General features: G+C 40.4%; 1 protein-coding gene across 1 annotated transcript in view; it reads right to left on the reverse strand.

Annotated features, from left to right (window-relative positions):
- Positions 1-647: 647 nt before the first annotated feature.
- The window catches only part of IRAK2 (interleukin 1 receptor associated kinase 2), a 37933-nt gene continuing 17502 nt past the window's right edge, over positions 648-21078 (reverse strand). Inside the window, exons 3-13 of the mRNA XM_030569970.1 lie at positions 15212-15373; positions 14648-14754; positions 12336-12530; positions 11876-11940; positions 11230-11344; positions 8946-9055; positions 6699-6894; positions 5256-5318; positions 3014-3214; positions 2357-2870; positions 648-1940 (exon numbers count right to left, since the gene is read on the reverse strand). Coding sequence (XP_030425830.1) covers positions 1816-1940; positions 2357-2870; positions 3014-3214; positions 5256-5318; positions 6699-6894; positions 8946-9055; positions 11230-11344; positions 11876-11940; positions 12336-12530; positions 14648-14754; positions 15212-15373 — 1853 coding nt within the window. The 3' untranslated portion in view covers positions 648-1815. The remainder of the gene's footprint in view (positions 1941-2356; positions 2871-3013; positions 3215-5255; positions 5319-6698; positions 6895-8945; positions 9056-11229; positions 11345-11875; positions 11941-12335; positions 12531-14647; positions 14755-15211; positions 15374-21078) is intronic.

Here is a 21078-nt window from a genome sequence, read left to right on the forward strand (position 1 = left end):
GCAAGTTAGGCTTATGTTTGTTTTCTTTATTTGCAAATGTGTATTTGGTTGGAAGGAGTTCAAATTTATATTTTGCTGAAAGGATTTTAATTTGTACTTGTATACTTAGGCTGGGAGGGTATTCCCAGTATCTATAGCTGAAAGACCCTGTACATATTCCATCTTAAATTTACAAAGATAATTTTTATTGTTTTTTCTTTCTTTAATTAAAAGCTTTTCTTGTTTAAGAACCTGATTGATTGTTTTTTTATTCTGGTGAGACCCCAGGGGACTGGGTCTGGATTCACCAGGGAATTGGTGGGGAGAAAGGAGGGAAGGGGGAGAGAAAGGTTAATTTTCTCTCTGTGTTAGGATTACTTTCTCTCTCAGGAAGAGTCTGGGAGGGGGAGAGAGGAGGGGGGGAAGGTGGATTTTCCTCTCTGTTTTAAGATTCAAGGAGTTTGAACCACAGTGATCTTCCAGGGTAACCCAGGGAGGGGAAGCCTGGGAGAGGCAACGGTGAGGGAAAGCGTTTACTTTCCTTGTGTTAAGATCCAGAGGGTCTGGGTCTTGGGGGTCCCCAGGCAAGGTTTTGGGGGGACCAGAGTGTACCAGGCACTGGAATTCCTGGTTGGTAGCAGCGCTACAGGTTCTAAGCTGGTAATTGAGCTTAGAGGAATTCATGCTGGTACCCCATCTTTTGGACGCTAAGGTTCAGAGTAGGGAATTATACCATGACACACTGAAATCTACCAATGCAAGAATGAGGCCTTGCACAATAAAAGACCAAAGAAAACATACACAACACCCTAGGCAGCTGAAAAGTAATGGACTGGGCCAGATCATGCAAGTTGATACTTGGCCTTGCCACACTTTGGTAAGGCAGTATTTGGACAAGGGCAATTTTGTTTTAAAAAGATATATAGTCTACCACAGTTCCTCCTACCATTGTCAGTGGGCTAGTTTCTTTAGAAGTCTTCATAGAACTAGGTCCTCAGGAGGGACTTGAATGTGGAGACCTTATTATACATCTAAGAAAGTTACACCTTTCCACAATTCCAAAGGGAAGAATCACATATCAGGCCCAATCCTGCTTTCCTTGCTTGCTCAAATTGTAATGGGAATTTTCCCCAAGTATATATTAGAAACCTCAGGTCCAGAAATAGCAGTTACGCACAGCAGAAAGCTGAGCTATACGGTTCTTGAGGTCCTTTTTTCCCTATTATAAAGTTTTATTTCCTTATGCTTTCCTTTCCACCACATCATCTAGGATATGGAGTGCAATGGAGAATGTGAAATAGGATTATATGAAACTAGGTACATTTTTATTTACTTTGTTTTGAAAAAATGAAAATAGTTCCCATTGATCACCTTGTGTATGGTAGATGCAATGGATATTACAGAGAACTGCCAACTAGTATGTAATGAAAGCCTGCTGTAGAGTGTGCAGGATCCTAATTTTTCGTAAAAGAAACATAATGTACACAAATGCTTTATGAAGTGCAGTGCAAGACAGAGCTTGCCCTAAGCCAATTCAGGCAATTGTCTCAGTTTGCCAATTTTTAATTTTTTTCAGCACAGTAAGGCAAGGAGAAAGATGACGATGCTAATTTTTCTGATCATAAAAGTTGCATTCTGCTTTAATCCACACTGTAACAGACATTCTCCTGGAATCACCTGAGATGTGGCTATTCTTTTTCTCCAAACAGAGTTAACATGTCTGTTGAAAACATACTACTTAACCTTACATGAAGTGTGTGGTTTAGCTTTTACCATTTTGCCACCAGAAAAAGATTCCCAATTTCTTCTTCCAAGATGCCATTGCTGACAATTCAGTCATATCTGAGATTCAAAGAGTTCAGAGCTGTTTAACATTTGTTCCTCATATAGTAAAATATTTTCCATAAGCTTCTTTTTTTTATCATTGATCTTTATTTCCCAAGAAGTTTCTTTGGCTAATCCTGCAGGGGGGAAAAAAGACCCAAATATTTAGCAAAAACCCATCTGTGGCTAACACACTGATATTACTATAATTTGGGAGAGGGAAAACAATTCTAAATCATTTAAATTTGACTTCTAACAAGAAATTAAATTGAAAAACTAGATAATTTTAATTGCCTCTATAAATTAATTGGTAACATCATAACCAAGGAGACAAAATATGCTGAAATGTATAAAAGGAAGGTTTTTCAAAGACTGCAGGTGTGATCTATCAGTCTGTCTAGGCATTTATATTTTGCCTATCACCATGGTAGCTGAGCACCTCTATATAAATACTGTGGTCATGGTAATAGGATTGGGGACATTGTGTCATGATTATTTAATGGGCACATATTGAATGATCAGCCTCTCACTCCCAAAAAATACCTAGATTTACCTTGTGAAGAACATGAAGGGTCAAGGTTTGCATTGGTTGAAGAAACCATTCTTTCTGCAGGAGGTACCATTTCCAAAGTCTTTTTATTTTCACTGGATGCCACATTTTCTTCTTGGAAGCCACCAGTACATATTTCAGCATTTCTCCCAGAATGAGAGAATGTGGCATTTTCTGGATTAGTATAGCTACTGCTAGGTGGGCCATATGCAGAACCCTCCTCAGGATCCCATACAAAACTACTCGATTCATCCGATTCACAAGGGACCCGTGACATCTGTCCATTGTACATTTCAGGTGGCATGACTCTTAGTAAAGGTGGGGATGAATTTACATACTTCAGAGGCCTTGCTGTTGCACTGTCCTCATTGCTATCACCTGAAGAACCATAATTGTGACTAGCTGTCTCGTCATCTGTTTCTTCTGGGGTATTAATGGAGAATCCAGAAAAAGTGCTGCCTTCAAGAAGGCCGTGATCTCTTATTTTATGTTCAGCCATTTCCATCATTTCATGCACCTGTTCAGAACAACGACATTTGGTAAGAAGTTAGTCAGTGCCCATGTCCTTCTCCTTGGTGAACATTTAAAAAAATAACAATCACATTTGGGTGCTGTGGCTTAGAGCTTGGTTCTAAGACTAGTAGGGCATAAAACACTTACCTCTGCTATGTCAGGATTCTTTTTCCGCAGACAAAGGCAGATGGCAGTGGCAAAGTGAACAGCAATTTCTGATGGCAAGTGTCCCACCTTCCTGTCTAGATATTTACAGCATATTTCTTTGGCAGCAAGATTTTCAAAGGTTTTGTGCTTGGAGCATAAACTTGCTTTTGCAGTTTGAATTTCATCAGCAATTACATCTTTCTGTTCAAGAGGAAGAGATACACTTGTGAAGATGAAAATGATTTGTCAAAGAAAAGTATTCATTCCCATCCAACCCTTTAAGAACTTAAGAGACTCCCTGAGTACTTGCCATACCCCGTTTGATGTGCTGGCTAGTGTATGCATACTAGTGCTCCCTAGTGATTGGCTTACAAAAGATAAAAGCCAGAGGAAATTTTCCTTTAGCACGAATGGTAGAAATCTGTGTTTTAACAGCAGAGAGTCTGATACTCTGTGCTTCATGAGGTCTTTATGCATGCAGGCAATGCTTCATTATACCAGACTCCAGCAGTTCCAGGCAGGCCTTTCAATATTATCAGGCCAGTGACAAAATCAGTTCAATGTACAATATCCTAAGTGTGTTAATTACCTTTTCTAAACATCTATCAGCAAATCAGAAACCTCCTGTCCCTACTAATGAACTTATCACTGAGACTTGTCATCTCCTTCACTTTTGGAATCTATTAGAAAGTTGCTGAAGCATTTAGCAAGGGTTGAACAAAAAGGCGAGAGTTCACTTCCTTCCCCTTTTACTCTATGTTTCAGGGGCATGACAGCACAAAAGGAAAGTACCACATGTGCAAGGGAATACAGAGGGTCTGTTTTTATTCACACAAAAAGTATTCGTTTTGTCACAGTTGGGTGAACCTGGCCCAAAATTTATTTTGAGTTTGTTAAAGTAAATTCCACAACTCCAAGTACGTATTCAGTGATGTGTCTGTGTACAAAATACTGGTGAGTACACCTAGCCATAAATACAGTACATTAGCCCATATGATTCACCTTCTACTTACATTTCACTATTCAGTGCACACCTTCCTGGTTTAAGAATATGAATAGTCACAATTTCAAAACAGCTGCTGCCTCTAAATACGTGGGTATCTAAACACTAGTGATGTTGCAGCAGCTCATACACAATCAGGAGCAATATTAAAACTGGAGCATTCATTCTGCTCTTATTGAGGTCAGCTGGAGTTTTGCCACTGACTTCAATGGAACCAAGGTTTGGCCTCTACACAACTCTTTAGGAGTTATAAATTTGACAGTATTACTCCTACAGGAATTCTGTGCTAAAAAAAAATTAAACATTTTGCCCACAATATTTTAAAATTCTGCATATTTTGTCAAAACAACACAATATAACCACTCCAGTCTCAATTATTTTGGTAATTTATTTCAAAATACCTGTCAATAAGTATGTCAACAACACACACAACAACAAAAAAGATACCCCTGGAGTACAGAGTTAAAGAAACCTCTATGACAAACCAGTTCCAGTTGTGGGGTGCTGGAGAGGGCTGCGTGGGGCCCCCAGAGCCCAGACATCCACATTCCCTCCCCCCCCGAGCCCAGCTGTGGGGCACCCCCAGATCAGACACCCACACCCCCTTCCCCCAGTGCCCAGCCATGAGGCACCCTCCAGCCCAGACACCAGCACACCCCTCCCCACAGAGCCCAGCTGTGGGGCACCTACAGAGCCCAGATTCCCTCACCCCTCTACCCCCAGAGCCCAGATACCCACAGACCCCTTCTCCCAGACCCTAACTATGGGGCACCCCAAGAGCCCAGACACCTGCACCCCTGAACCTTTACAGACACCCCGCCACAGCTTCTTTACTGTCCTGCCAGGGGACATGGTAAGGCGCGGCCCTGCCCTTCCTCACCCTTTGCCAGAGCTGGGTCTCCTGGGATCTCTCCCATCCCCAGGATAATGAGATTAAGCTGGGCACCCAGAGCATGCAGAGCCTCCTCCCCGCCAGGCTGGGAACTTTGCTCACTGCGACCTGGGCTCTGCAGAGCCCATCAGCCCCTAGTGGTGGTCAGAAGCTCTCTAGCCCCAATTCTTTGGGAGAAACATGGAATTCTGTGCAAATTCTGCATTGTGCAGTGGTGCAGAATTCCCCAAGGAGTACAGTATGCAACAACTCTGTATTTGGTTTTGCACTCAAACTAATTTCATTACAGTAGCACTGTTTGCAAGCGTTACACTAGGCCAGTGTCGTTTATTTTGCTTCTCCCTTACCAGATAAATAGGGGTTCTTTCTTCATCCATTGCCTTAGTGCCCGTCAGCATCTCTGCTAAAACCTAGAGAACATTTTTATAGGCAAGACAATTTATTTAGATGGCTTCTTCTAAAAAATTGGACATTGTAACAAAAGGAATATTTACCCATTAGAGCATTTTAAACTATTTTTCCTACATTCTTAGACAAGATAGGCACAAACCAACACTCCAGATCTGAATAACCTTTGAGAGAGTTTGGAACCAGGTACAGATCTGAATTCAAATTTTGTGGCTTGGCCCTATCTTTATATATTACACTGTATGGGCTGTAGAAGGTCATTCTGTTCTATAGGGTTCACTGAATAGATGTAACAATAACCTATATAAAAATGAAAATTTAAAAAGTACAACTTAAATTTTAAAAAATGATGTTGTAGGCCATCATATTTATTCTCTCTCAGTGACTTTTATACCATGTTTTCAAATCAAAAGACGATTTTTCCAAAGTCCAATACTGCAAATTGAACAAGGGAACTGAGAACTACATTATGGTTTTTCTGCTTCTTCCACCATAATCAGTAATAAAGATTTTGCAGCTACAATGTAGTGATAATTTTGTAGATGTTGCATAAAGCAGTGTATAATCCAGCTCACTTTAACCCACACTGTATTGGATTTGGAGGATGAACAGGATTAAAAACATGTTTGCAACGTTCAGTGAAGTCAGCACCTATGACTTATACACACAGACAAAACTGGAATCTTTACTGAATAAGGGGGTAACATGTTCACATATCCGTTTTTCTGACAACGAGCACCCCTGACAGTACTATATGGTACTGAATTGATCATAACCACACTTTTGAGATTCTATGTCATACTCTGACCTTGAATGTGTGTGGATGGCTCTCTAACAAGATACAAGGCACTACGTAAACCTATATTCATCATGGATTACTTCAGCACAGTTTCCTCCTCTCCTTTCACATGTGTTGATATGAAGGAGTATCAATTGGTTTCTTGGGAGACAAAGTAGGAAGAACACCTTTGGGAAGATCAGGGATCCAGATCCAGGATCACAGGACTTGGGTACACCACAAGCTGCGAAGTTTTTTCTGATGATGTTAAACTTTCTTTTGTTCCTATTTATAAACACTAAACTCTGCAGAAAAGATCTTGTAGACTGCAACTGGGTTTTTCCCTAATAGCCATTCCATCAAATTATGTAATCCAAATGGCAGTCGCATGTATACGTTTCAGGGCAGAATTTGGCTTTCTTGCATTGGTTATTATTGAATGGATATTAAATGTCCAGCTTATCTGAGTATCTTATGTTTGAAAAACTTGATCAGATATGTGAGAAAAAAATCAATGTGCACAGAATATAGCCCAATATCTACACACTGCAATAGCAAAGGTGTTTTTTTTTAAAAAAAACAAAACAAAAAAAAACCAACTTACTATTCCACAACCAAAGATGTCAATTTTTTGTGTTAGCTGTCCATGCCTGACAAAATCTTCTGGCAGGTAAGTGAGAGAAGCTTGTAAAACTTTGGTTTTCATCATAGCATAGTCTGATTTTTTTTCCACAGAATATAGTCGGAGACCTGAATGTCCAAGTTTTGGTGTGAAGTTTTCATCCAGCAAAACATTAGAGCTGCATAAAGTAAGGCAAATACCAATAGTGATCAATCCATTCACATCTGAATGCAGTCTTATGGTAATATATGATTTTAGAAAGTACATTTAAGAGCTTCTTTATGTAAATTCTCTTTTAGATTCCAGTCTTGTATGTTGAAAGGGATAATGAATAGAGGTATAAATCAAGCTTTAGTAAAGCTATCATAGACCAGAATGTTTTTTTTAAAAATAAAGTTAAACAAAAGCAGTGTTTTCCTCCCATCTAATCTAATTCTACATTGTTTTGTTGTATACATTTTATTGTTTGTTAGCAAATATATAGGGTCATATTCATTCCTGGTCTATGTTCCTCAAAAACCATGGGTCATCAGGGATTAATTTGGTCATTTGATTTTTAGTTAAAGTTTTATGGACTGTAGGGAACTCCTCTGTTGAAGAGACCTGAAATTGTTTGTTTTTTTCCTCATTCTCTGGACAGATCACAGTGTGTCACGCAAATCCTGACTTCTTTTCTCAGCATTTACTCAGTCCAAACTTTGCGACCACAGTGGACTCAAAATGACCTCAAAATGAGTTTTGCCTCATAAGAGCTGAGTAAGGAACTCAGGACATGACTCCATGATATAAAACAAAGCAGAAAGACCAGCATTTCTGTAATTTAAAACCTTTCTGCCATCATAAAGAACAGGGGCACTCTGCTTTCCAGCTGATGTGAATACAAAAAGCATTGCCTGACAAAACTGGAAATGCATTTTTTCTGATTATTAAAGGAAAAGCATACATTAGTCACAGGTTATACCATGAAAGGCCGCATGCTGTAGGGCACAAGCAAATGCACATTTTGACCTAATAGATTAATAGATTCTAAGGCCAGAAGGAACCATTGTGATCAAGCCTGCCCTCCTGGATAACAGGCTGATGGACTTCCCTGAATTAATTCCTGTTTGTACCAAAGCATATCTTAGAAAAACATCCAATCTTAATTTAAAGATTGCCTGTGATGAGACTCAACACAACCCTTGGTAAGCGTTTCAAGTTAATTACCCTCACTGTTAAAAATGTGTTCTCTATTTTCAGTGAAAATTTCTAGCTTCAACTTCAAGCCATTGAGTCTCATTCTATTGTTGTCTGCTAGACTGAAGAGCCCATTATCAAATTTCTGTCCCGTAAGTAGGTACTTACAGACTGATCTAGTCACCCCTTACGTCTTTTTCATCTGGAATTCTAGGATTCTATTAACACCAGTGGGAGAGTGGAGTTAAATAGATGGTTGAGCACAATGAGGAGCTTATGGTAGTCTGAGGAAAAATCAGCTGTCTTTGAATTTGTATTCCTAAACCCTGATCAAACTTGGAAACACGAAGGTTAAAAAGAACTAACAGAATGTGTATTTTAAGGCAAAGCTGTAAACATTATTTTGTATAAGAGTAAGGCTGGGTCTATGCATAAATTTAATATTATTTTAAGTATGTCAGATGGGGTAACAGCTTTTTCTTTTTTTTTAAATCAAAATAGCCAAATCAGTACAACCCTTGTGGGGTTACAGTTACAGCAGTAACAAAGTGCCTTATACTGATACAACTTATTCCCCTTCCCATATGGGAGTAGCTGTACCAGTATAAACACCTTTATAGTGATATAACTGAATGCACACTAGAAGGGTGGACGGTGGTACCACTTCAACTCTATAGTTAAGGTGGTACAACTTTCATGTACAGAACAGTCCTAAGACATTTTCAGGGAACAATTTTCCAAAACTGGAATGTTATGGGGAATATTTGGAATTTTACATATGGGGGGAAATGGAAGGGAATGTGCTAAAAAAAAACCACTTCAAAAGAATATACTTTTACCACATTAAAAAAAAAAAGAAGAAGAAGATGTAAATGAAATGTGGAGGCGAGACATCTAAAAGAGCAAGAGATCACAGGAGCAGATGTGTATGGGGAATGATTCCTTGCTCATATGCAGACTGGAAGACTTTCAGACATTTCTGTTTTTTGAAATTCTGGAAAAAACAGTTGAATGACAGAGAGTTGCAGATATGTCGATAAGCAGCAACCCTACCTCTTGACATTCCCATGGAGAATCCCAAAGTTATGGAGATACTGAATGGCTCGGACAAGTCCTATAGAAATTGTGATGCGTTTCTCCCATGTTAATGGCATGGAACTAACCTGGAAGAAAAGGAGGAAGAGGGTTGGTATGTTTTTCTTTTTATGGAAAAAAGCATAAAACAGTGTTAGTTTTACAAGCAAGACCTTCTCCTTCCCTCACTGCAGGCATTGGCAAAACACTCACTAACCTAACTGGAAGCAAGATGGGGTAAACAAATCTCATGCTTCAGTGCAGAAACCAATTATTCAGGGTCAGGAAGGAATCCTTCCACCCTCCACATACAGCACTGCATACTCGGCCTGGTGCATTACATGATGACGGTACAAGTGAGGCAGAGATCACTTTCCTCTGGAACACATGGTATTGGCCACTGCTGGAGGCAGGACACTCATCCAATCTGGTTCAGTAAATACTATGTTCCTACTGAAGAATTCACAAGTGTCCTTTACATTGCCCTGCCAGTTCCCCTGCATAGTGCTCGAACAATGAATTTGGGCATCTCATAAACTGTTCCCCCAAAGCAGCTGACTTCATACTGTATTTCAACACAGGACTCTGACACAATTGAACACTGTACAGTAACTCCTCACTTAATGTCCTCCCGCTTAATGTTGTTTCGAAGTTACGTCACTGGTCCATTAGGGAACATACTCATTTAAAGTTGTGCAATGCTCCCTTATAACGTCATTTGGCTGACTTTACAATGAAACATTGCACAAGTTCCTCTTCTCCGCCTCCTCCCCCTCCCTTTCTCCCTCCCAGCGATTCCCCCGCTGCCAAACAGCTGTTTGGTAGTGCTTAGGACTTTCTGGGACGGAGGGAGGGAGCGAGCGGGAAAGCTCCCCCCTGCCCCGCCCCAAACAGCCAGGGCCACCTGGAATGCAGGGACTATAGGGGCCCCGGGGCCCTGGCCTGCAGCTCTAAAGCCCCTTTCGGAATGCAGCCCTGCGAGCACGTGCTGGAGGACTCAGGAGCAGCAGGGGCAGCCGTGCAGCCAGCGGCTTGAGAGAAGCAGCTCCTTCCCTTTCGAGGCCGGCTGGAGAGAAGCGGCACTTTGAAGGGAAAAGTGCCGCTTCTCTCCAACTGCTGGCTGCCCCTATTCCTCCTGAGTCCTCTGGCCCGTGCTCGCAGGGCCTCATTCTGAAAGGTGCTTTAGAGCTGCAGGCCAGGGCCCCGGGGCCTCCTTAGCCCAGGGCCCTGCAGCGCCTAAAGCCCCTGTGTTCCAGATGGCCCTGCCTGCTGAGGGAGCAGGGGGGGGAAGGGGGAGAGGGGGCACCTTCCAGAATCATGACTCCCAGAATCATGGCCATGGGGGCGGTGCCCCGCTGTGCAGAGCCACCTGCACCCCCCTGCACCAAACAGGAGCTGCCCCAGGTAAGTGCTCTGCACCTCCTGCCTGCCCCAGCCCTAAGCGCCCTCCCACACCCCCACCCTGAGCGCCCTCCCACACCAATTCCCTCCCAGACCCTGCACCCCACCCTGCACGCCCTCCCGCACCCCCACCCTGAGCACCCTCCCACACCCTAACTTCCTCCCAGTCCCTGCACCCCCAGCCCTGAGCCCTAGGGGTAAGACAGGGGCACCTCCCCACCATAGTACAGTACAGTACTGTACAGTATATAATGCCTTTTGTCTGCCCCCCAAAAATTTCCTTGTAACCTAACCCCGCGCATTTACATTAAATCTTATGGGAAAATTGGATTTGTTTATCATCGTTTCACTTAAAGTTGCATTTTTCAGGAACATACAATGTTAAGAGAGGAGTTACTGTAGTTGATTTTACAATGACATATTGCCAAATCTAATGCATATAGTGCTGTATAGCTGCACATTTTTACAGTTTCCTTTTTCTTTAACAGAAGCTGCATGGCAGAAACTCTCAGTAAAGATGGCCTGCCTTGTGGCAGAAAACAGATTTATTTGTATGTAAAAAGACTTGCAGCCTTTCCAATACTTATGAGTGATGTATGTTCATGCTCCTTTTTTCTGCTGCTAATGATTCACATGGTGGGAGAGGAAAGGAAAAAAGAGAAGCTACCCTTCCTGGAGGAAAGGTAAAGAAGAGATACTCTCCACCTGGCAAGGACGTACTGGCAAGGATGTGTTGAAGTCTCCTAGAAAATGTGAATATAGATCTTTCCCAAATAAGACCCAAAGAACATAGTAAAATTTTTCAAAGAGATACATATGATTTTCATACAGTACTTTGATAGGACCCAAATCCTCTGCTTACTTGACACTGTAGTCTGTTTTCAAGTGATCCATTATCCATGTAGGGGTATATCAGACAGTGATATCCACTTTCTAGCGAGAAACCCACTAGTTGTAAAATGTTAATATGACAACACCTGAAGCCAAATATCAACAAATATTAGCAAGTAAAATAAAAACAAATAAACAATTTAAAATTCCAGTGCTGGATCAAACTGACAACATATAGACTAAACTGTGTACTGACTCCTCTCCTTGGGGGCACAGCAGCACAGCAGAATTACAACTGTTGCACATCGCTGAGTATGAGGAGTGCACATGGCTAACAATGCAGCAGAGAGGAAGTGGGGCTATAGCGCCATCTCCTTCCACACTAAGTAGAGGGGATGCTCAGCTGCAGAAAGGAGCTGCCCTGGACCTGCTTAAGGAATGGCACTGTGGCTCCACTCCCCCAGCAAGTAGGTGAACTTTGGAGGCAATGGAGGCATGCTGCTTCCCAGGGCTCCTGCTGGGTCAGTACAGATCCACACCATCCTCAATACAGTGCAGTGTCTACAGGGCAAAATTGAGCCCTTAACTCAGATCAGTTTATTTCTTGTTATTTTGTAAAAGAGCTATTAATTCCCAGACTGACTGTGACCAGAATCAATTTCCAAATAGCTACTTACCGAAAGCAAATCTGTACTTCTGTATGAAAGAATCTTCGTGTTGAATTCTGGCTTGCACATTCCATCTGTGAAAAACACCACAAAAATGCACTAAAATCAACTGTCACAGGCACTGACTTCATTTAAACTAGAACCAAAATATTTTTTATATGTAGAATAGCAAATAAATAACTAAAGGCTTTATCCTGCTAACAATTAGGCATGCAGGTAACTACTCACATTAGTAGTCCCATTGAAGTCAATAGGACTACTCATGTGGGTAAAAGGTCTCATGCATAAATGTTTGTGGGATCTTGCTTTAAACTAGACATCATTTACTCTTCTAAAAATACCAGAGTGCAGAATTTCTGATTACTAGTCTGTGGTGTATTAAATGATAACTGTTAATGTTTAGGGGAAAGTTAACAAATGATTCCCCTTCAAACATAAATGAAGAAAAGGAGGAAGGGTAGATACTTGCCTCTTTGAGCCTTTTAATGACGTACACTGCATTGTGTCTCTGACCTTTGTAGACCTCAGCAAAAATACCTTCATTAATTCGGTTCTCCTCACTGAAACCGTTGGTAGCATTTATCACTTCCCCCTGGGTCCACAAAAGGCTCCCACTAGGAAGATCAGCAATCGGTTCCTGCTGAGGAGTGGAAGAACCACAGGGCTAGAAATAACAGAAAAAAAACCCCACAAGTTTATCTCCCTGGAACAGTGGATTTCTCTCTCTGCTAGGGACTTTAAGGGCCTTTTAAACACAGCCAAGTCATAGGACCCAGTTACCACACAGGTCCAAGGCCAATTAGTAGTGTGGATAGGCTCTGAAAAACTAGTCCTGTATTTCTAATATAGGCAAAACTCCCTTTGTCTTCTAGGACTCCAGGATGTGAGTCCTATATGGATATCCGCCGAATTAGAAAATTCACATGCAGGATTCCTTTCAGCCCTGTCGGTGATGTGTTGACATCCCTACTGAGTTCATTTTCTACTCCACAATTTATTTTCCATGATAGCAAAATAAACCAGGGTTGTGTGAAATTGTGACTGCTCTTCTACAAGATCAATACTTACTTTTTTCACAATTCAGTTTGATAGTTTTGCTGTTGTGAGAAATTTTGCACAATGGGAGATTTTGCATTGAACACAACTGAAAATGTGAATTTTGTTGTAGGCACAGACTTTGCTTGTAAAAGAGGTTTAGTTTGTATTGAAATGTTGCCCATTTTGGGGAGAAATTTCACTCCTTTGCCTCAAAAATGGGTCCTTCTTCACTGAAAAATATCCTATTTCCAAGTGAAACATTCTTAAACTTGTGAATTTTTTTGTGAAAGGGCAGTTTTAGAGTTTACAAAGATATGTAAATAAGCTCAGCTATGGAGTGTTTTCAGTTACATTGCTAAAGTTTCACACAGCTATAAAATAAACATTTTAACCATCTACTTTGGCTTGTTCTCAATAAATAGCTTAGCAAGTTGGATTTTTTAAAATGATCAGATGTTTATTTAAAGAATTAATAGCATCAGGAGTGACACTAAAGGTATGTCTACACTGCGATAACAGCTCTGTGGCACAGCTGTGCCTGGCCTGGGTCAGCTGGGCTCGTGGGACTATAAAATTGCAGCATAGACGTTGGGGCTCGGGCTGGAACCTGGGCTCTGGGACCCTCAGCACACATAGGATCTTCGAGCCTCAGTGTTTACACTGCAGTTTTATAGCTCCACAGCTCAAGCCAGTCAACTGACCCCAGCCAGCTGCAGATCTTCTATTGCAGTACAGACATACCCAAAAGTCAAGTTACAAGAACCATCAATCCTCATGCTTCAGGGCATAAATTGATCATTAGCTGGATCAAGAAGAAATATTCTCCATGTTATACATTAAATATTGTAGTTAGGTGCTTGATAGGAGCTTTACACCTACTACTGAAGCATCTGGTACCCCTGAATGCAAAATTATTTTGTTCTTCCAGTCCAATATCGGTTCCAGTTTGGCAACTCCTGTGTTTGTTTTTTACTGAATGAACAGCTCCATTTGATATTATAAGTCCCAATATGTACGAAGGATGAAATAGTTTAAATATTAAATGTGCAGCTCCCACACCTCAAGCCTGATAAATCTGTTCAACATACAAAGATGCAAAACACAAACTCCCAGCAAGGAGCTTTGGAACCATTGCATTTATGTACAGCAGTCTCCTCCTCTGGTTGGAATGCCTGTATCATGTTATATTGGACATTACCAGTGAGATTTAAAGGTTTAAAATGTAAGCTGCTTCAAAATTTTTAGACTCTAGTGGGAAATATTGATTAAAGTGTAAACTCTAAAAAAAAAAAAAAAAAAAAGAGTCCCCAAATTCACCACACTTAGGAACTTTTCTTAAACTTCTAAAAATAAATATCCCACCCTTACTTCCATGTCTGGTGTGATCACAGCACAATACAATGTGAAGAGCACTCTTTACTGAACTGCATCAGTAACCACACTGGGAATTCTCTCATAATCAGTTGCCATCCAGATTTGTTTCCCATACCTGACTTTGTAATATGCAATGGAATTAATGAGCATAGTTCTTCTCAGAGGTTGAAGTCAGCAGAGTCGGCACAAGTTCTTCAAACAATACTTGTGTAAGTGAGATCCAAATTAGGCACCATGTTTTCAAGAGATATACAGTTTATGCAGGTAGAAGGATGCACACAAATTCCTTTTAATTAAAGGAACACAGAATGGCATGAAAGGCAATTTTCATGGTCATCAGAAAATTGGGGTTTAAACTATGGGGTTTACCTTCACACTCGATGAACGAGGAGGATTTGATTGTAGGGAGTGCATAAGGTCCTCTGGGGGAGGTAGTGGATAGGGGAGTGAGTCTGAGATTCCTCCAGAAACTGGATCTGAAAATGACATTAACAGTGATGGGGAAATGCATTATTTTTGTGATACTAAAAGTATGACTAGTTCAGTTTCTGTGATTGTTTTCTCAAGTCCCCTAAACCAGTTGACAGCCTGTCAGGACTAGGCACATTATGTGAGGGTGCAGATTTGTTCTTCTGACTCACCCTAACAGGGTGGGACTCTTTAATTCTAGCTCAGGGATATAAAACGGTCAGTCTTCTGAAGACAAGAGAGAGAGGGAGAAAGTGGATGTCTTGCCAGGAAAACATCAGGAACAGACAGCTCAAGAGGAAGTGCAGGGCGTTGTTACATAAGCAGGAATAAAGGCAAACCACAGGAAAGGGTGAGTTTGCGTCATAATATAGTATGTCTATGCTGTATTGGGAGTGCGAATCGTCTCTATCTACACATTCATTCTACCATTAAAACAAATATATCTCATGTTATTTTACTTACTAGGTGCTGCTAACACATGCAAGTGTGGTAAGTCTGGTGATGGTCCAGTCTCATTTTCTTTGGCTTTGTTTTTGTTTTCTGTGGGATAACAGAGTATGTTCTCCTGTTTAGGTGACTCTAATGGCACTCTGGCAGGATTAGTAAAATTAGAGACTGATACCCCTGCAAAACAAACAAGAAAAAAAAAAACAACATACAACCACACTGGGAAAATGAGCTCTTAATCTGAGACAAAATGTCCTAAAAATGACTTAGTACATTATCATTAAAAATGCTTAGTCAGAGTGTAACATGTTTTTATTTAGTTAATATAATTTAAAAATAAGAACAGTCATAGTGGGTCACACCAATGGTCCATCTAGCCCAGTATCCTGTCTTTCAACATTTGCCAATTCCGATGCTTGCTTTGGAGGGAATGAACAAAACAGGCAATCACTGAGTGATCAATGCCCTGTCATCCACTTTTGGCCATCAGAGGCTACGAATATCCAGACCATAGGTTGCATCCCTGACCATCTTGGCTAACAGATGTTGATAGACCTATTCTTCATGAACTTATCTAATTCTTTTTTGAACCCTGTTGTAGTTTTGGTCTTCACAACATCCCCTGGCAATGAGTTCCACAAGTTCATTGTACATTGTGAGAAGAAGTACTTCATTTTGTTTTTTGTTTTTTTAAACCTGCTGCCTATTAATTTCATTGGGTGACCCCTGGTCCTTGTGTTATGTGAAGGAGTAAATAACACTACCTTACTCACTTTCTTCACACCATTCACTATTTTATAACCCTCTATCATATCGCCCCTTAGTTATTTCTTTCCCAAACTGAAAGATTCCAGTCTATTTATTTAATCTCTCCTCCTATGGAAGCTGTTTCACACCCTTAATCATTTTTGCAGCTCTTCTTTTTACCTTTTCGAGTTCTAATGTATCTTTTTTTGAGACAGAGTGACAAGAACTGCACGCAGTATTCAACGTGTAAGCGTACCATGGATTTATATTGTGTCATTCTGATATTATCTGTCTTATTATCTATCACTTTTCTAATGGTTCCTAACATTCTGTAAGCTTTTTTGACGGCCTCTGCACATTGAGTAGATGTTTTCAAAGAACTGCTCACAATGACTTCAAGATCTCTGTCTTGAGTGGTAACAGCTAATTTAGAACCCATCATTTTGCGTGTATAGTTGGAATTATGTTTTCCAGTGTGCATTACTTTGCATTTGTCCACATGATTTAGACTAAATAAGTATTACTGAGGATGAATAAAAAGTTATTTTTGAAACAATATTATTTCCTAGTTATCACCATGCATAACTTGGTACTTAAAAAGATAAGTTAACAATAATAATATATTGCTCTTATCATATGGGACATAGCATTTTTCATCCAAGGATCTCAAAACACATTAGGTACATTAGTTAAACCTCACAGCACCCCTGTGAGGTAGTAGTGTATTGTTATAGCCATTTTATGGGTGGGTAAACTGAGGCACAGAATTTCAGTGACATGCCCAAAATCACACAGCCAGTCAGTAGCAAAAGTAGGAACAAAACCAAGGAATCCACGCACTAACTTTTGCATCTCTTTATATGTCCCTTGTGGAATAAGTCCTATAGAACATACTAGAAAATGATTACTTTTTTGTAGTCTTTTCAAATCATTGTATAGATTTGAATAGAGAATTATGCTCCAGTTTTAGAATTCCATAAGATAGTTCATAATCTGAAGAGAAGGAGTCTAATTCTTTATTAAATTTCATAGGATCTGAGAATAATTTCTACAGACCACTGTTGGTTCCTCCTATTAAATATTGTGGGACTTTTCTGGTAAGAAGCAGGAGTAAATCATCATCTTGATGTACAGAGAGAGACTATGCCATACCCATAGTAATTATTATTTGGGGTGGATCACCCCCTCACATCACAAAAAAATTGTGTGCAAAAAGCCCTCTCAGGGTTTTTATGAACAATGTGTAAAACAATAGTAATGCTTTGCTCTTATACAGCTTTCTTCCCAACGTGTTTTACAAAAAAAGATGTGTGTCATTTTCCCCACTTTATGACTGGGGAAGACTGAGGCAGAGAAAAGTGAAGTGGTGTGCCCAAGGTCACACAGCAAGTCAGTGGCAATGCCAGGAAGAGGGCACTAGTCTTCTCCTCCCATCTCCCAGACATTACTCTATTGGATTACACTGCCTACCTCTTCATTGATATTCTTTTTCAAATGAGAGACTAAGATTAAACAAGTGTCTTCACAAACCACGTTCAAGGGGAAACAACCCCATTAGATGATATTGGAGTAACAGACTGAACATGAAATGATTTAATATTTACTCTGGCAAAAGATCCAGGGTAAAAATTTCAAGGGCACCTAAGCAATGTAGGTGCTCAAGTCCCATTGGTTGTCAATGAAGCATCAGCTCTTAAATGCCCAAGAGGCTGATCCAAAGCCCAGTGATGTCACTGGAAATACTCCCATTGACTACATGGATTTGGATCAGGTTCTAAGTCACTTTTGAAAATAAGAGTCTCTAAAGTCATTTGGGGGTCTTGAAAATTTTACCTCTGAGGGCCAAATTCTGCTCTTACACTGTCATATATCGAGAGTCACTGGATTTATTCTAGATTAACATCTGTGAAACTGAAAGAACTTGGCCCCAAATTTCAAAAGGTACGAAAATCCTGCTCTCATTAAAGTCACTTGTTTTTGGTGAAAACAGGAGTAGGACCACAATCCTTTGTTGCCAATTATTTATTTCACTTTGTCCTGTGAATGTATCACAAAAGTTTAGAGAATTATTGTGTATCTCAGCAGTTCCTTACTGCTGTGAAGTGATCGCATGGAACATCAAGCTCATATATCACCAGTGAAACACGTACCATGGCCTGGTATACCTGACTTGCCTTGAGAGGGTGTTAAATGTTAGGTTATTCCTAGTTTAGGTCACACTTTTTAAAAAAAACAACAGTTCTCTAGACCAGGGTGTCAACTTGTGATATTTTTCATCTCATTCCATTTCCAAAGTACGCACTTCAGCAGGTGAAAACAGGAAATCACAGCTGACTAACACATAGCAGAAGTAGACAAGTTGGTCAGCAAGAAAAAAAACAACAACCCCCCCCCAAACTCTAACAGAAAATGTGTGGTTTCAAAGCCAGTATGAACGTAAAGGCTGAGCTAATTTATACAGAACTCAGGATGCAAGAAAGGACTGTCTATATGTTTGTGGTTCTTAGGTGACTTGTTGATCCTGTGGTATAATTCTCACTGTGTGCGCAAGAAGACTAAGGGCATACCTACAGGGCCCTGCAGCTTGGAGTAAGAGGTTGTAAACAGCAGCATGCACTCATGTGCTGCAATATAACTCTCCTGGGGGGACACTGCTGGTGTGAATTTAAAGATCCCAAGTTTTCATCGTGCAGTGTAGCCATGCCCTGAGGTTTAAATCCCACAGCAGACATCCATGAACACTTATTTCTTTTACCTTTACATTTACAGGAACAGGTTAGAGTGGGTATATTATCCTTTTCAGAGTAGCAGCCGTGTTAGTCTGTATCCACAAAAAGAACAAGAGTACTTGTGGCACCTTAGAGACTAACAACTTTATCTGAGCATAAGCTTTCGTGGGCTACAGCTCACTTCATCAGATGTATAGAATGGAACGTATAGTAAGAAGCCCTCAGGCTCTTCTTACAAAAAATCCAACAACCTGAATTGGGGAACACCTTTGCTCACTGCACCAACAGATCTTGCACTAAGTACAGGTTGGATGAAACTGGGAATCAGGTCTCAAAGAGCAAAACATGGAGTACTGTTAAGAGTACATTAGATGCAGACAAGTTATCAGTGTACAGAAATTTGAAGGACAAAAGCATCCTCAAGGGAAAGAAGGCATTACTTTATACAATTAAATAAAGGCATATGTAGGAGCAATGGGATGGAATTAAGGTAAGAAAAGGAGGGGAAAATTTAGGCTAGCAGGAAAAGCTTTCTGACAATAGGGTGTATTAGGGTGTGAAAGGTTTTCCCAAGGAAGTAGCTGGAAATTCACTGCATGGGACATTTAAAACTACAATGGACAATGCACCTGGAAATGCCCTGCCTGGACTACATGATCTCAACTTCAATGATTTTTGGGTCAATATGGCATCTTGCACTGATTTTACAAAATATGAAAATTATTGTTTTCTTTTTGATAAAAAACCTGGAAGTACTAATATGGTATTTATTTTACCACACCATTATAATAGGTTATTTTATCTTAAAGATGGTTTATATCAGCAGTACAAACCGGCCTTCTTTTTAATTTTGAAGTCAGATAATATATATGCGTTTTACTTAGTAGTGGCTGTATCTGAAACAACAGGATGTTTCATTTATAATTTGTGTTCTTCGTAAGTATGAAAACCAAAGGCCCTAAGTAGGATGGAAGTAGGATGGGGCACTAGAGTTGTGCAAAACTAGGCAGATTCACTTTAGATGCACATCTTTGGTTTTAATCTGCCTGGCTCTTGCCCTAAATTTTTCTCCACTTCCAGATCTGAATGAAACCAAGCACTCAGTCTGAAATTCAGACAAATCCATTGTTTCCTCTGGCACTGTGTCAGAACCACATGAAACCACAAGTTTTATGGGGTTTCAATGTGACACCAGGAATTAGGCACCAAAAAAAAAACCAACACAAAAACATTCTGTATTTCTCTAGTTAAAATTGACACTCCCTGCTTATCAACAGAAGTTGGTCCAATAAAAGATTACCTCACCTTGTCTGTAATATCCTAAACTGACATGGTTACCCTGCATAATCCCTGCATCATGAGGTTAGGGTGCTTATTTTTTTCTTTATTGCTCTTTCAACTAGCTGAAAAGCTCTAAAATTAGAACTGCTTTCTCCATTGACACTGGTTTTCTGAGGGCCTTTTTTGAATGTTGTAACTTCCTCTATACCCAGCAAACATGCTACCACTGAAGCTACAGAAATGACGTTACTGCAATAGTCCAGGGGAGTCATTGTTCCTGACATTCAGAAATGGCATTTCAGTAGAGCAGAAAACAGGCTTGATGGAGTTCTAATGCTTTTGGTAACAATCTGCCAATAACTTCTGATATCAGTTTTTGGGGCCCAATTCTGACCTCACCAAGGTAAGTCACGAATAACTCCATGAAGTAACTGGTTTTACAGTGGTGTTAGTTAGATCAGGATCAGACCCTTCCAGTTTTATAAACTGTTTGCCCACAATAAAAGTAGCACAATATCCTCTGTCATGTTTGCTTGAGGAGTCTCCGCTGAATAAAGTACTCAGGCATAAAATATAGATATTGAGGGCAAGGACTTCAAAGCTTTTCTTTTCTTTGACATGCAGCTGAAAAGCAAGCCACCACATTTCTGCTCACAGCTGAACACATTTTGGAAATCCCAATCTGAGGTAATAACATGAACCATTCTGACTACTGCACACTGGGGAGAGTGTGGGAGGAGAAAGAGATTAGGGCCCAATCCTGCAGTCCCTCAAAGCAAGGGGGAGTTTTGCCATTAACTGCACTGTAGGAGTAGGTGATAAGATATCCAAGTAAAATTAACTGTATGACCAATTGGGCACCATAATGTAGTTCTGCAAATTCTATACATTTGAATTATAATGGACATTGGTCAAAAATGAATTTTAAAAACTGACCGTTAAATATTGACAAAGCCACAGATTATTCTGGGGATTTGTCCTCTCACCCCTCTTCTGAATTCTCCCTTTCCCATCATATTTTTTTCAGCATTAACCCCCTTCTTCTCTCAGATCCCCTCCCTCTCTCCTTCTTCCCCCCCATTATCCTGTCAAAATCTAAACCAATCTCCATTCAAAGGCCATCAG

Source organism: Gopherus evgoodei, chromosome 7 (genome assembly GCF_007399415.2).
Source record: "Gopherus evgoodei ecotype Sinaloan lineage chromosome 7, rGopEvg1_v1.p, whole genome shotgun sequence".
NCBI classification, from domain to species: Eukaryota; Metazoa; Chordata; order Testudines; family Testudinidae; genus Gopherus; species Gopherus evgoodei.